The following is a 16,972-nucleotide window of genomic DNA, read 5'->3' as shown; positions in this document are numbered from 1 at the left end:
GAAGGCAGTCATCATTATTATTTCCAAGTCAAAAGACATGCAGTCACAGACAAATATCCCTGACCGGGATCGGATTCAAATTGGTTACAGCAACAGCAATGACTGATCAATACCCTAATTTACCAACAATCCATAAGCAGCCAGAGCAATAAAATGTTTTTATGAGTGAGCCATCTGAAAATTCATGGAGAGTTGTAAAACGTCTTTGTGACGTACCCATGCAGAAAGACTGCATGTGATGCTAATGGTTTCCTGATTACACACCAGCGTGTGTGTGTGCGTGTGCACACACTGGACTCCAAATTGGGTCAAACTTGGTATCATGAAGTCAGAAATGAAAAGTATGAAGTATCAGCTCAGAACGGTGCACCCTTACATTGTGTTACAAAAACTACACGCCACGTTTTACTTGAGTAGCTGGCTCACACACTCAGCTGTAAGTGTGCGTTCACATCTTCACGCGCACGGTGATTAGATCTCGCTCCCTCGCCCTTTATGCACATAACCAAGTACATGGTTTCCACCGGCAAAGACAAAACAGCATTCCTATGACAATGATGGCGATGATAAAAAATGTCCCAAGACCAAATAACATAACAAAAGCCTTCATAACAGCACATGGATGTGTCAAACATTTAAAAAGGAAGGGGTACAGTAGTTAACCCTTGTGCTGTCTTCGGGTCAAGGAAGGACGAAGAGAAGAAGGGAGGAAAGAAGGAAGGAAGGGAGAAAATAACGAAGAGAGGATGGGAGAAAAGAAGGAAGGAAGGAAGGAAGGAAGGAAGGAAGGAAGGAAGGAAGGAAGGAAGGAAGGAAGGAAGGAAGGAAGGAAGGAAGGAAGGAAGGAAGGAAGGAAGGAAGGAAGGAAGGAGGAAGGGAAGAAGGAAGGAGAGAGCAGGATGAAAGAAGGAAGGGAAAAAAGAAGGAAGGAAGGAAGGAAGGAAGGAAGGAAGGAAGGAAGGAAGGAATGAGAGAGCAGGGGAAAAGAAGGAAGGAAGGGAGAAAAGAAGGAAGGAAGGAAGGAAGGAAGGAAGGAAGGAAGGAAGGAAGGAAGGAAGGAAGGAAGGAAGGAAGGAAGGAAGGAAGGAAGGAAGGAAGGAAGGAGAGAGCAGGAGAAAAGAAGGAAGGAAGGAAGGAAGGAAGGAAGGAAGGAATGAAGGAAGGAAGGAAGGAAGGAAGGAAGGAAGGAAGGAAGGAAGGAATGAGAGAGCAGGAGGAAAGAAGGAAGGAAGGAAGGAAGGACGGGAGGGAAGGAAGGAAGGAAGGGAGGAAGGAAGGAAGGAAGGAAGGAAGGAAGGAAGGAAGGAAGGAAGGAAGGAAGGAAGGAAGGAAGGAAGGAAGGAAGGAAGGAAGGAAGGAAGGAAGGAAGGAAGGAAGGAAGGAAGGAAGGGAAGAAGGGAAGGAGAGAGTAGGAGGAAAGAAGGACAAGAGAATTATGTCATTTTTAAACGAAGACAGCACAAGGGTTAACACAACACAAGCGCATCCCGGACACTGTGGTTGTGTCGTTATCGACTGATCTCTTTTGTTAGAAGCGTGTCCTTCTGCCCCAGATGTGGTCCAGGACACTTTGTGTTCCCGTGGCTGAAACAGCTGTGTCACATGTCGCCCACAGCCCGTCTGGAGGTGTTTGAGCGGATCAGTCCTGTGTGTTTACATCTATTATTCAGGCGTTCCACTTGTGATCAGATCTCTCAGGATTGATTTTATAAGCCGGTGTAAAATCACATCCTCCAACATGTGCATTTTAACACTAACCCTCCCTCCTCCCAACTGCCGCAGGTTACAAGTGGCTGAATATGACAAAGACAAACCTTTCTTCTTCGGGTATTACAGAAGGAACTTACAAAAAATGTAAGAATGAATTGAGAAAGTCACTTACCAAATAGTCGGTGGTTCGGATCCTTCCACTTCCAAGTAGTCGTACTTTTCCTCGGTCTGGAAGTCTGTAAAGATGACAGAGATGGTGTCTCCGGGTTCGGCCAATAGGATCCAAGTACAGTCGGCTTGGTTACCATAGTTGCCGGGGTAACCGGGACTGGTCACCACCCCACTGCCGCCCCTCACAGTGCCCCCACATGTGTCCTCAGCTGTCAATCAAATCAGAGTGACAAATAGAAAACCTGGGTTAGGGAGAGGAGGAGGGACCGAGGGGCGGACTTTTGGAAAATGTAATTTCTCTCTTTTGGGATAAATTGTTTGATCTGCCATATAAAATTGTTTAAGTCAAATTACAAATGACTTTAACATTATTTGTAGACTATGCCAGTAGATCCGAGCTCGGCCAGCCCAACTCCCAGATTATCTCCCTCTAAGAGGTGATTTTTCTCATTTCCCTCATTTTTAGTAATATTGTGTGTTTTGCTCTTCAATCTGAATGTTATTTTGTGACTTTAATGTTAGAAATGAATCAGGTGTTCATGACGCATAAGATGTCAGGTCATAAGAGCGAACCATATTAAGAAAATATGGAGCTCCTACATCACATTTTAGATGTGAAGTAAATCTGACAAAGAGCACATCGAGGTGATGTTTTGAACAGTCGTTCTGTTTATGGACTATCCATTCTCTTCGTCTAAGCTAGTGTGCTTGGTAGATTGATGTGATGGTTTTTCCCTCTTAGCCAGTCAGAATTGGGGCTCGGGTTTAGAGATCAGGCTATAGTGCCCTGTTACTTCCTCCAATGGCAGTACTCCGCTCTCGTCTCCTCCAATCACCACCTAGGAACTTTGGACTTGATTGTTTCCAAATTGACCAGTTTAAAGTCAGTTTATCCCTTAAACCTCTAATTTTTTCAAAACATATGGAACAGATGTGATAATGGTTTGGCCAGATTTTCTGTAATTGCTGATCACATCTGATTTATAGCATTATCAAATTGATATCACTGATTACTGTATAACAGATAAAGACACATGGATTGCGCTGTGTACACGGCATAAATTATACACATATAATTTATACAGATACACCCACTGAGAAAAAACAAAAGAAAAAAACAACATACCACATTGGACCTCGTTGTGTCACTGAGACAATGGCTGAGGCAAGTTACTTCAGAGGACGGCTCAGTTTACCTTTTCAGAATACGTTACATCCCATACACCCCTCAAGAAAGTCAGCTTCGTCTCTGTGCCCAGCCAATGTCCCAATGATAAAAGATTCAATGCTGAAACTTCTTGTGACTGCAAACGTGGTATAAATTATAGCAATATAATTTATAGTCAATCATAAAAGTACTAATACATTCTTAGAGGGGACAGTTATTTTCCGACAATAGTAAGTGCAATTTAGGGCGACACAAAACTCATATTACTTTAGAACTCATCGAGTTGTCTTCATCCGTATTCGGAGAGACGGTTTTGTGTGTCATCGTTAAACTGCACCCACTGATAAGTCAAAAAAAGACATCCTTTATAAGAGTGTATTGTCAGGTGAACATGCACATGCTGCAGGCTCATCCAAGCAGTGCTGGTTTGGGGTGGTAGGGGGGGTAGACAGACATATAGCGGGGACCAAGACACAATCCCACAAGAAGGGTGGAGAAAATGACTTTGGTCCAAAACTCACATCTAGCAACAGATGACAAACCAGTACACGTGGACACAGATATTAGCAAAATAGTTTACAAATGTGACAGTGAGGACTGAAGAGATGCGTGGGCCTCAAAGGAAACACGGAGCCAGAAATAGACAGGACCCAAGAGGCACAAATAGAACTACAGTTAAAAAATAAAAGAGAGAGAGGCTTTTCAATAGACCATTCGGTAGAGTTAAGGACAGTTTTTTTTTCTAGCTGCTTCTACAGCTGGAAAAAGACAACAGGAAAAGTTGTGCTTTTTCCCAAACTGTAACTGATGTACTGACAAGCACTGGGATTTGTTATTAAGGCAGACAGACAGACAGACAGACAGACAGACAGACAGACAGACAGACAGCCCGACAGACAGACAGACAGACAGACAGACAGACAGACCATTCAGTTACCCAGACAGTCACTCCACAGCCCGACAGTCAAAGAGATGTGTTTAAATGACCCAACACCCCAACACAAGACCTGCTGGGACCCCAACACAAGACCTGCTGGGACCCCAACACAAGACCTGCTGGGACCTCAACACGAGTCCCCAACACGAGACCTGCTGGGACCCCAACACGAGTCCTGCTGGGACCCCAACTCAAGACCTGCTGGGACCCCAACACGAGTCCCCAACACGAGTCCTGCTGGGACCCCAACACAAGACCTGCTGGGACCCCAACTCAAGACCTGCTGGGACCTCAACACGAGTCCCCAACACGAGACCTGCTGGGACCCCAACACAAGACCTGCTGGGACCTCAACACGAGTCCCCAACACGAGACCTGCTGGGACCCCAACACGAGTCCTGCTGGGACCCCAACTCAAGACCTGCTGGGACCCCAACACGAGTCCTGCTGGGACCCCAACTCAAGACCTGCTGGGACCCCAACACGAGTCCCCAACACGAGTCCTGCTGGGACCCCAACACGAGTCCTGCTGGGACCCCAACTCAAGACCTGCTGGGACCCCAACACGAGTCCCCAACACGAGTCCTGCTGGGACCCCAACACAAGACCTGCTGGGACCCCAACTCAAGACCTGCTGGGACCCCAACACAAGACCTGCTGGGACCCCAACTCAAGACCTGCTGGGACCCCAACTCAAGACCTGCTGGGACCCCAACACAAGACCTGCTGGGACCCCAACACAAGACCTGCTGGGACCCCAACTCAAGACCTGCTGGGACCCCAACACAAGACCTGCTGGGACCCCAACACAAGACCTGCTGGGACCCCAACACAAGTCCCCAACACGAGACCTGCTGGGACCCCAACACGAGTCCTGCTGGGACCCCAACTCAAGACCTGCTGGGACCCCAACACAAGACCTGCTGGGACCCCAACACAAGACCTGCTGGGACCTCAACACAAGACCTGCTGGGACCCCAACACAAGACCTGCTGGGACCTCAACACAAGACCTGCTGGGACCCCAACACGAGTCCTGCTGGGACCCCAACACAAGTCCCCAACACGAGACCTGCTGGGACGCCAACACGAGTCCTGCTGGGACCCCAACACAAGACCTGCTGGGACCCCAACACAAGACCTGCTGGGACCCCAACACAAGACCTGCTGGGATCCCAACACAAGACCTGCTGGGACCCCAACACAAGACCTGCTGGGACCCCAACACAAGACCTGCTGGGACGCCAACACGAGTCCTGCTGGGACCCCAACACAAGACCTGCTGGGACCTCAACACAAGACCTGCTGGGACCCCAACACAAGTCCCCAACACGAGACCTGCTGGGACCCCAACACGAGACCTGCTGGGACCCCAACTCAAGACCTGCTGGGACCCCAACTCAAGACCTGCTGGGACCCCAACACAAGACCTGCTGGGACCCCAACACAAGACCTGCTGGGACCTCAACACAAGACCTGCTGGGACCCCAACACGAGTCCTGCTGGGACCCCAACACAAGACCTGCTGGGACCCCAACACGAGTCCTGCTGGGACCCCAACTCAAGACCTGCTGGGACCCCAACACGAGTCCTGCTGGGATCCCAACACAAGACCTGCTGGGATCCCAACACAAGACCTGCTGGGACCCCAACACATCTACAGCAAAGTTATGGAGCATTAATCTGCGTGTTTGTTTTTGCTCGTATGTGCGTGTCCACCCCGTGGGAGGGGGAGCGGCTCGCAGGATGGCAGCTGTCTCAGGTTTATCATGAACACAGCAGGACACCCACAAGCTGTGGTGGATATGGACCTGGACTCTCTGACACATACAGTACTTAAAGGGAAATACACACAAACATGTGCACGCACACGCACTCCTTGCAGCACTGGCTTGTTTATGTGTCAGTGACAGCTGACAGACAGGCGGAAATATCTCAGGGTGCACTGATGTCTGGCTATTAGTAAAATGGATTACATAAAGCTGTGTGTGTGTGTGTGTGTGTGTGTGTGTGTGTGTGTGTGTGTGTATGACAGAGAGAGAGAGAGAGAGAGAGAGAGAGAGAGAGAGAGAGAGAGAGAGAGAGAGAGAGAGAGAAGAAAAGCTTTCTGCACAATTTGACAAGGATCTATAAAGGAAATTTAAGATAGATAAATAAATGAAAGGTGTCCGAGATGACCTCGTGCTCATTCATCCAACATGATTCTTACAGAAACGAAAAAGAAAAAAATGTATCTGACATTCATTCGAAAAATGTCAGGAAGTTGAATTTCTAATGTCTACGTGTGTGTGTGTGTGTGTGTGTGTGTGTGTGTGTGTGTGTGTGTGTGTGTGTGTGTGTGTGTGTGTTATGGGAAGCACGTATAAAGCTGCATTATTACTGTTAATTGTTGGTCCATTCATGGACACGTTTTATATATTCAAAAGGACTACCGATAAAACCAACACATATCAAAAAATGTCTAAACATATAAAATCACAGACAGGTAATAATTATGGATCTCAAACCAAAACATCAAATTATGCTGCGGTCCCTGGACCTCCTCAGCTACCAAGCTTTTCTGAAAATATAAAAGAGTATTTTATATCCTGACCTGGATTTGTTTATTCTTTCAAGTTGCGGTTTAGAAATTAGGAAATACTTTTGCAGCACGTAAAGCTCTCCTCGACATGGTAAAACTGTTGCTCATGCGGTGAACAGTTCTCACGGTTAGCCTCTAAGACGGGGTGCCCAAAGTCGGTCTTTGAGGGCCTCAGTCCTGCACGGTTTAGATGCTGCCTTGCATCAGCACACCTGATTCTAATTGAAGGTTGTCCTCAGCTCATCGTTCAGGTCTGCACAACTCTGATAATGACAGTCATTGGTATCATGGTGTGTTGAAGGAGGGGCACATGGGAAACATGCAGGACTGCAGCCCTCGAGGACCGACTTCGGGCCCCTCTGCTCTGAGATCTTAAAGGGGACCTATTATGAAAAACATGTTTTTTCTTGCTTTAACATATATAAAGTGGTCTCCCCTCAGCCTGCCAACTCAGAGAAGGAGGAAAGTAACCAAATTCTGCAGTGTCTGTAGCCCGGATGAGCCATCCAGTGTGATGTGACTTCTACGAGCCGTTCAGATTTGGTGCATTTTCTTTACGTAGCCAAAATGCAAACCACACCCACAACTATAAAACCGTGTAACTGCATACGAGCGTCCGACTATCACGTAGCACTGCGTGACATTGGACGCTCTCTGTCCATCTCCCTCCAGCAGCTGCCACTTTATTGAGGTTTTTGTAGTGAAATGAGGAGGAATCATAGAGATAACTTCTCATTTCAACTAACTGGATCAGCCGTTCCTCATCCGTGACTGTTTCCTACAGCGCTTTCAACCGGCTTTCAACGCGAGCGACAGGAAGAAAATAGAAGCAGGGCGTCCGACAAATGTTCAGCTCAAAACGGCGCGCAGCGCTGCGTCGCTGCGGCCAGTAGGGTACAGCGTAGCCTATGGTGCGCGTCGCTGCGTATCCTACCCCGTAGGCTCTGCGTTGGTGGAACCATAAATCAGTCTTAACTCCGCCAGCCGGAGCTTCCACCATTTTTTCATAGCGGCGTATTGCGTCATTCGCGTCATCGCGTCAGGCAGCCAAGCAGCACAGTGCCTCATTATCATAGCCGCCCGCCCACTCAGAATCCCGCATAGATAATGAGGTTAGAAGCGGTAAAAATAAAGACATGGCCCAGAGGCTGAACTTCTAATTTATGTAGAAAAAACAATCAAAAGCTTGTTTTTAAGACATTCAAGGCCTGTTCAAAATATACATTAAATGCCATAATAGGTCACCTTTAAATGAAACAGGAGAGCTGGACCAACATTAGAACCCAGGGTCCACCTGTCAAGCGGGAAGCGCACCATTTTAACGTAGGACCCACAAGAAGACTTTACCTGAATGAGGGATCATACTGGCTGTGGGCAAACTGCAGACGATGAGATTGTGCCAGTCATCTCCACAGTTCACACTGACACGTGCTAATCCGAGCCAGTCGATGTGCGTTAGTCACTTCTGAGGCTAGGTATTATTGTGTCTCATTAGCATGCTTCAAGGGGTATTGAGTATAATTTCCTAGCAAATTGGAGGTCTTGCATAGTTGGGCAGGACTAAAGGTCTTAAATCAGAAACACCCTGCAGAAGAGAGTTGTGGAACGGAGCCGAGTGGCTCCCTCCACCTCCCTAAAACTAGCTACTATAAATAGAAGCCTGAGAGGAGCGCTGCGCTACGGTAATCCTGTGATATGTCAACTAAAACATGTCACAGACATTTTATGCCTGCATTAAAACTTCAGAAAATTGGGAAAAAGTGTGGGTGATGCGTCTCCTTCGAAGGTGATATTATATGACGCCTGAGAAAGAAAGCAGTCACAGTTGACCTCAGTCAACCTTAGTAAAGCTGCAAACATTGGAAGGCACGCAAGAGCAGGGCCGGTGTTACCGTACGGTCACATGTAATTGGGACATGAGGTGAAAACTCACGCCACAGGTTCAATATTGAGATATGTACAATACACAACCATCACCAGTTGGTGGAAATGTGAGGTTTGGATAGATTTAATTAACCCGCGTTCATGTTTTATCATTAGTAGTGAAAATTCATTGTATTTCTTTATTAAAATGTTACATGACAAAGCAATAAAAAGAAGTTGAGTTGCTTGAATGTCAAAACTGGAACATACTGTACCAGGAAGTGATGTAGACAGATCTGAAAGCTGTCTGCTGACTTCCTTCAAGAAATGATTTCATTTCTGTCTTGTTCTTCATAGCAGACATTTGTCCTATCAGAAGTTCAAACATTAAAGGAACCCCTGTAGTTTCAGTGAGCCACTGAAGGGATTCACGTATAGTTCACTTGTGCTCATGTGTTCTGAGAGGAACCTGTCGTTTTAAATAAATTTGACTTATTTGCACATTTCCTACTGTGTGCCGTCAAAAAGCAGATCAACACTGCAGACTATCTAAAAACAGGTGCAATTTTATCTACCTATAAAATAGGGGTGTAACAATATATCGTGCCACGAAATTTTGCGATACAAAAACGTTACGATACGTGTCGTGGAGGTGACAAACTGTATCGCGATATTGGGTTATTAATATTAATCTATTGTGTTGACTAGTAACGCGCATCCGACCGCGCCTCGACCCGCGGACCAAAATCTTCCTCCGCTCAGAAGAAACTAGTACCGTTTTGAGGTCCCGATCACGAGACTCTTGCAGGGTTTTGAGCTCTGAACCTTTACTTATTTAAGGCTGGTGTAGACTTAAGCCATACCTTATTAAATTAAACTTTTTCGTGTCGTGAGTAGGATAAACACGGGGACAACTTCTGCTGAGTTCCAGTGTACTTTAATGTCCCTCAACAGCGTAGGATTTTAGAACATCAACACAGCACCTAGTGCCGTACTGTGGCGTATCACTCCGCCCAATCTAAAACAGACTAATCACTACAGATAAACTGACTCGTGTCATTATAGTCCCTGATTTACATCAGAATATACAGAATATATTTATAAAATAATAAACCCTGAATGACCAAAATAACCTTCTTAACAAAAATAAATCTCCTCTTACACTTATAAGGTGAGCATGAATCAATATTTTTTATGATGTAAAATTGTATGTATTTATTTACTTTTATTCATTTATTTAATTTTAGTTGTTAAATTTCTGGAAACGAAAAAAGTCAAATCATACATGAGAGAAACTATTCAGTTTGTGGCTAAATATTTGTACTACTTCATGAAACTGAAGATGCATAATGCAAACCTGACATTTACTTTAGGTTCAGTTTGTGGAAAATGGTTGGCCTGGCTTTCTCTTTAAAACTTAAACAGCTACAAAGCATTACAAACTGTAACAATAGGACAAACGTACAGTATTGTTTTGTATTTTGTGTCTTTCAAATAAATAAAAGAAATTTTTTTCCAGTCATATGTTCCTTCATCAAGGTTGTTAAAAAAAATACTGCTATAATATCGTATCGTATTGTTATCGTGACCTCAATATCGCGTATCGTACCGTATTGTGAGATTAGTGCATCATTACACACCTACTATAAAATAAGGTAATGCTCTTTATAGCAACATGTTTACTGTAGCTTGTTCAGTCAAGGCGTAATATGGAACGTGTTGTTGCAAACTGAAGTTCTGCATGGAAATGCGACCGTGACCCTGAGCTGAAGTAAATGGAAAAAACCTGAAAGAAATGTTCTCTGATAATTCCAGGTGACATGTAATGCAGTTTGTATCCTCGCCACTCCTGAGGTGTGTCATCAAGTGATGACAGGGCTGCACACAGATCACTTCAGAAGCAGCTGCTGTAACAAAAAGAGACGTTTGCTGTGGGTTGACGGGGAAAGCGCGCCATATCTGCAGCCAACGCCGGTGACCTTCTGGTAAATAAGTCTGCGTCAGACATGACAAGGAACGAGGCAGCTTTTCAACACTGCACCTGCTACCTTTCGGTAATTCGGGCGGCGCACGAACTTGCTCCACCAGCTCTCTCAGGAGGGACGGGACACGGTTGTGACAGACAGGTACTGGCACTTTGGAGTTTTGAGTTTTTTTTATTTAAACTGTAAAGGCATTTTATCAAATACCTACCAGGAATATGTAAACCTTTGATATCATAGTGTAATGCAGGACATACAAAAAGCCATAAAAAGCCAAGTTCTGTGAATAAAAATATCTTTTGGACTTATTAACAGATTAAAAGTTGAATAATAGTAATATTTATTTATTTTTAATCAAAGGGAGACTTTAAATCCATCTAGCTAGACTGGTTGTTCAATGATAAATTGTTGCTAACAAAGCGTCCAGGCCAACGCCGCAATTACCAGGACAGTGAGAGGCCCAAAACCTTGTACTGTATCACCAACTTCCACTTCTGAGTCTGTTAAAAAAAAAGTGCATGATAATTTAATTAACTATTATTGTAGAATAAGGCCTTCCTAGACATTTCATAGCGGATGATAAATAACGTAATTGTCTCTGTCACTATGCTGCTTGTGATTAAACACAATTTAATTTTTTTTATTGCTGTCCTAGTTCAAAATGATTCCCTGCAGAAGGAGACTTGTGCTGGTACTGCAGCGCCCATAAATAGCCCCAACACAAATAACCAAGTCAAGTGTTCTGACTTACAGGCAGGGGTACGAAGAGGAAAGCTTATTTTCAAGAGCTTTAAATGAAATCATTAGAGACTTGTGAATTCATGCACATTAAGAAAACTGCTTAGAATGGATGGAAGGACCCCGACAATAGTTAGCGTGTGTGTCTGTGTGTGTGCGTTTCTTTCAGTGGCGACCTGGGGATGCTAAACTGCCACTGATCCACTCGAGGAGGAAGGTGAGTCCGGTACAGTGAGCTATGCACTAACTTGAGTGCGAGGGAGAGAAGTCATGTTGGCATGTTGCCTTCATTTTTTATCACATCAGTGAGTTGATGTTGCCCTTTTCTTCGCCTCTCCATCCTTTGCTCTCTGTGGTTGCTGTTATACATCGCCCCCCTCTTCGTTTTCCTCTCTTGCTCTCTGCGGGCTACACACCCTTTCCTCCCTTTGTGGCGTCAAGATTTTTTTCCGCAGTAAACCGCCCCATTTCTTTTTTAACCCGCTTCACATTAGTTTGTTTTAATTGTCTCCTTCCGCTCACCCCTCTCTATTTAATCTCTGTTCCTCATTCACCCTCCCCTCATACCCTTGCAGTGTTCTTGCTGGCCACCCCGCCTCATCCTCATCCTAGCTCTCCCCGTCTCCTTCTCTCTCGCGGCCCGGGGCAGCTTTGATCACTTGTTCTTAGCCTCCTTATCTTGTGTCTCTCTCACATCCATTCACCCCTTCTTCCCCACTGTGCTGTCATCGATATCACCATCATCTGAGGATTCCTTCTTCATCCCTCTCCGTCTCGCTGTGGCTTTCTCCAAGATCTAACCCTCTGTATTTCACTCCACATCTCTTGCTCCTTCTGTCTACTTCTGCTGATTGATTTTATGTTTAATGGCTTTTCTGGCCTCATCCCCTTCCTCTCCTCTCCTTCCCACCCTGTGTTTCTCTCCCCTTGCTTATTTATGTCCCATAACTCCGATCCCCTCCCTGCATTCTTTTGATAGGCAGATCACTATCACCATCGGATTCACGGATGCACACACACACACAGACGTCAATCACATAGGGCCCAGTGTGCTGTCACCCTCAAAGGATTATGGGCCATCAACATCACCCTCTCCTCTCTTCAGTCTTCAGGCTGTACCCATCCACCCCTTCTGCTCTCTTATCTACATCTACCCACCCATCCATCAACCTCCTTGTCCCTTCCTCATATACTGTGCAGCTGGAGATATATCACCCCCCCGTCTCCCTCATTTGTCCCTCCATGCCTTTAATACCTTTTTACCTGCCACAAATGACCAGTCAGACAAGACAAAAATATTAAATGCTTTTATACATACGGTCCACTCAGCGCTTGCAACTAATTATCCTCTGGAGTGAGATGTCAGGATATATTTATCCAGCGTGGCTTGCAGCTGCATTGTGCGCCCCATGCCTGAGTGTGCAGGGAACGTGATTGTACTCAAAGTCTCAGCATCACTGTTGGCATCCAATCACGCCAGGATGCATTACGCGGCCATGGTCACACAGGACCAGACCTTACAGGCAACGCCATGAAATCTGCCAAACTAAGGGAATCTGTGAACAGAATTAAACATAACTTGTGAAAGAAATCCAGCAACATCCAGATGAGATGTGCACGGAAAAGGCCATTGGGATGGAAAATGGTCCTAAATTTGACTGATTTTAAAGTTAGATTTCGGAGAAATTATAGTGAATGTTCTGCATAATCTATATCCACAGAGGATTATGTTCTTTACGAACTGGGATGGAAACAAGAAAATACTTTGTGCCTTTGAAATCCATTGCAATTACTGCTGGAAAAGTAAAAAGAGCTTTTAATGTGACCGTTACCCCGTTAAGGTGTAAGTCAGCAAAAAATACCCAAACAGAAATAAGCTATATGGCCAAAAGAATTTGGCCACATCTGTTGAATACTGAGAATAGGTGTTCCAGTTGACCTGTTATCACAGTTGTATAAAATCAAGAGCCTAGCCAAGCGGAAAAGGCTCTGAATAGCTCAGCGACGTCCAACACGTCCCCCACTGGAGCGCCGCTTTGGCGGTGATCTCCAGCAATCCCTCAGAACAGCAAAACATTTTGGACGATGCTATGCCTTAACTTTGTGGCAACAGCATGTTTTTTGTATCCTGTAACTTGGACCAAAGGTTGAATACCAGTTCTAGTCATGCTTAAATAAAATTGGCATCATTCACCTTTTAAAAACAAGGTCTTCCATTGCTTTCGTATGGCCTTATCGCCCCCCTCTCCGATTGGCTTAGAGCTCCCTAGTTCCCTCTGAGACCACTTCTACACGGCCCTGTATTGACAGTATCTGTGATTTGAGTCATGCATTCTTTATCAGGCGAATGCTTCATCTGTGATGAAGTTGTTTTCTCCCATGGCGAAAAGAGGTTGATGTAATGATCTTTTGATGGTGTGGTCAGTTTAGGTCTGCTTGATCGTGCTTTGGATAGAAGCCATCGAGTTTAATCAAAGCATTTAGAGTGCCATGGACTGCCCCTGGAGAAACCTTCAATCTAGCTCTGATTTCACACCATGAAAGCCCATTTTTGCTCTGAATAACAATTTAACTGCTGACACTTTCACTTAGTTTCTGATGGCATGTTTCACACATCACAGTGCTAGTTAAGGCAAAGCTCAAGGGGGAACTTCAGCCACAGGTGTATTTATGGAAGTCCAACATTGGCTGGGAGTTGATTAAGTTGATAAAGCCTCTGATGGGATATTGAAATCCACCTGAATGGAAGCGATACCACTGAAGGAAACCTGACCTTTTAAAATGGCCGATGCCTCAACTTTGATCCAATTCAAGTGAACGTGCAGAAATGGTGGGGAATCTTAAACATCACATCAATGTCACAACCTTGTGTGTTTCAATGCGTCTAAACTCCTAAAAAAACTGATCGTTTTGCTTAAAAAACATAGGAGGAATTTATTCCACTTCAGTCAATGGCTTGTGTCTTTGGCTGTTCCTCGAGGGTAGAAAAACCACTAAACAGAGATCCACCGTTCAGGAAGTACGTGCAGCAAAGATGCCCGGCGTAATCCAGTTGTTGAGTAAATTATTTTTGAGTTGATTTGTAAGTGGATATAAGAAATGATGCATAACTAGAACAGTGTTCGCACCATCTGGCCTCATGTTTTTTGGCTGCTATGTGACCATACAGCAGACATATGGGCTGAAGGCACCCTTGTTTTTGCCAAATGCAAACCCATCTGGATGCAGAATAAATTTTGACACATGACATTGCACTTAGCATTTAAAGGTTACGTGTTATTGTCTCACTGCAACCCTCTCGTACATTTATTTTTCATATATTTGTGAAGCTCGGGATGTTCTTTTGAGATTATAATTGATAAGTAGACTGGTCTTTGTTGTTACTTTTAAAGCTGTCATCCGTCACACTGAGGTGCTGCACAGACTGAACTTGTCAGCATTGTGTACAGGAGGCTCGTTGATTTATTTAGAGAGAAACTGTTTTATGGCAGTGGGGGTGAACTACAGCATTTCTTTCTTTTAAAAAAGTGATCACTTTCACACCACACCGAGAGCAGACAAACACATTCATCTTTGTATCACTCGTCTGTGCAGTCGCCCTTGCAAATAGGATTTACTTACTTCATATTCAGCTATATGCGCATCTTCAGTTATCCTTTTCTTTCCAAAATACGTTGCTACTCTCGCTCTTTTTTTAGCAGTTGCTGAAGAGACATTGCTGGCTCTCTTCTCATCTGAGAGGAAGTGTCATTCTATTAAGAGCACCAACACACACATCTATTAACCATGATGACCTTCAGCCTTTCCCTCCATCTGTCTGTAAATCAAGGAGCAGATGCTGTCTGCCAGTCCACTAACAGCCTGACATTTAGGCCAATTAGGGCAGAAGAGTTATTTAATGTTAGATCAACAGACTGATACTTTCAAAGTGATTGATAGATCACTATCATGATTATTGTTGTTTATGGCCTCGGACTTGTGCAGACCTGAAATGCTACTCCCATCTCGTTTCTTCAGGTATTACGTTCATGTCCTACTTTTAGAGCGACATAATGGTGGAAATCTACGAGGACACGGAGGTGAGCAGGTACTGAAAGCTGGGATGGGCATGCAAGTGGGAAAGAGCCTCTGTTTTCTTTACGTTTTGGACGTATTAAGATAGATGAGGACACCCCTGGCTTCTCATCTGGTCTATAAACAGAGTTTCTAAATCATCAGCCCCATTGACAAACTCTTGAAGCTGTGAGGCAGAAGGGTTGCTGCTCAATCGCTCACCTCCCCCTCCCTGCCTTCATTGTGAGTCACAGTGTGGGATTTCGTGTCTGTTTGTGTGCGCCACGTTCAACGGTGCGCTTGTGTGATTTCACCTGTGTCAGTCGTGAGGTTTGGGTATGCGTCTGCCAATTTGAATGTGCTTTCATCCGTGTGCGTGGGAGAGACGGAGATGCCGGGTGTTGGTGAGAGTTTAATGTCATCCCTGACTTCTTAAACAAATAGCTGCACGCTGAGTGTTTAACGCATCGCAGCGCTGACGAAATGCATTCCACGCTCGTCTCTCAGCCTTTACAGCCGTGTTCCACCTCTCCTGTCCTTTTCTTCTGCGTCCTTTACTTTTCCCGAGCAGCCTGTAAGGCCATATGTTCAAGCCAGTGAAATAGATGCAAGATCATTATTTTGAGCTAAATGATTCAATTAGAAATCTGGAAGATATCTGATTAGCATAATCCCAGTCAAAGTCAGGTAGGATACTAAAAAAGTCAAGAAAAGGGAATGATTTCTCAAAGACTAGATTAAAACTGTCAAGAGCATCAAGGGAGGCTTTAGAAATGTGCTGAAGATGATGGATGCAAGTTCACTATGAATTGATGGTCTGATGAGCAGGGGCCTTTTTTTTACTTGTGTCTTGTGCCACGCCAACACGTTTACCAGCTTTAAACGTTGTATTCACCACATATGCACATGCATACAAGGTGAATACACCATAACCAGAGACGCTTACTGTTGGTCACTGGCCACTTCATCAGGTGCACTTGGTATACCTGATGAAGTGGAGAGTGTCGGGTGCCAGGTGTACCTTATAAAGTTGCCGTTGATTGTATATTGGCGTAATAAACACATCGTGCTCCAAGATCAAAGGAAGCTCACATATACATGAACATTACAGCAGAGTGCCATTACCAGGACTGAAATTAGGGGGAGGACGGGTGGTGGATGGCGCTTTGCCATAAAACAGCACCAGCGCCAAAGTAGTGCAGAGGAGTGACATTGCAAAGGCCACCAGGAGCATCTGTGGGACTGTGTGAAAGAAAACTTCAAAGACGAGCTCAATGCATCTCCGACAAATGTTGTACGACGGAGGAAGCAGGGACGGAAAATCATAAAATGAAATGAAGATACAAAACTGTGAAAAGTCATGTCTTTCTATAAAGAATTATTAGATTACTGACAAAGTGTTGTCACATTAAAGGCTGCTGTCACAGAGGATTAAACAACTGAAACTTGCAAAGCTAAAGTTATAACAGTCGCTTCCAAAAAATCGTCTGGCCATATGAGGAGACGTCCCGACAGAGATCGGCCTCAACAGTAACGTCTGATCAACGTGCTGGTCAAATTATTACCTGATTAATATATTCATTATAAACATGGGCGAGGAAAAGTCAGCCATGGATCGTGTGCTGAGAGACACTCAGCACACGACATGACGCTTTTCATAGTCAACAGTTAACGGCTAGTTAAAGGGGACCTATTATGGCATCTAATACCTATTTTAAACAGGCCGCGAATGTCTTAAAAACAAGCTTTTGATTGTTTTTGCTAAATAAA

The 16,972-nt window shown here is 44.8% G+C and overlaps 1 protein-coding gene across 1 annotated transcript in view; it reads right to left on the bottom strand.

The window, feature by feature from the left end:
- csmd3b (CUB and Sushi multiple domains 3b) overlaps positions 1-16,972 on the bottom strand; it is a 470,660-nt gene that overhangs the window by 241,368 nt on the left and 212,320 nt on the right. Inside the window, exon 5 of the mRNA XM_061742392.1 lies at positions 1,883-2,090. Coding sequence (XP_061598376.1) covers positions 1,883-2,090 — 208 coding nt within the window. The remainder of the gene's footprint in view (positions 1-1,882; positions 2,091-16,972) is intronic.

This window comes from Cololabis saira, chromosome 15, assembly GCF_033807715.1.
Source record: "Cololabis saira isolate AMF1-May2022 chromosome 15, fColSai1.1, whole genome shotgun sequence".
Lineage (NCBI taxonomy): Eukaryota > Metazoa > Chordata > Actinopteri > Beloniformes > Belonidae > Cololabis > Cololabis saira.
This window is presented reverse-complemented; position numbering and strand designations above follow the sequence as displayed.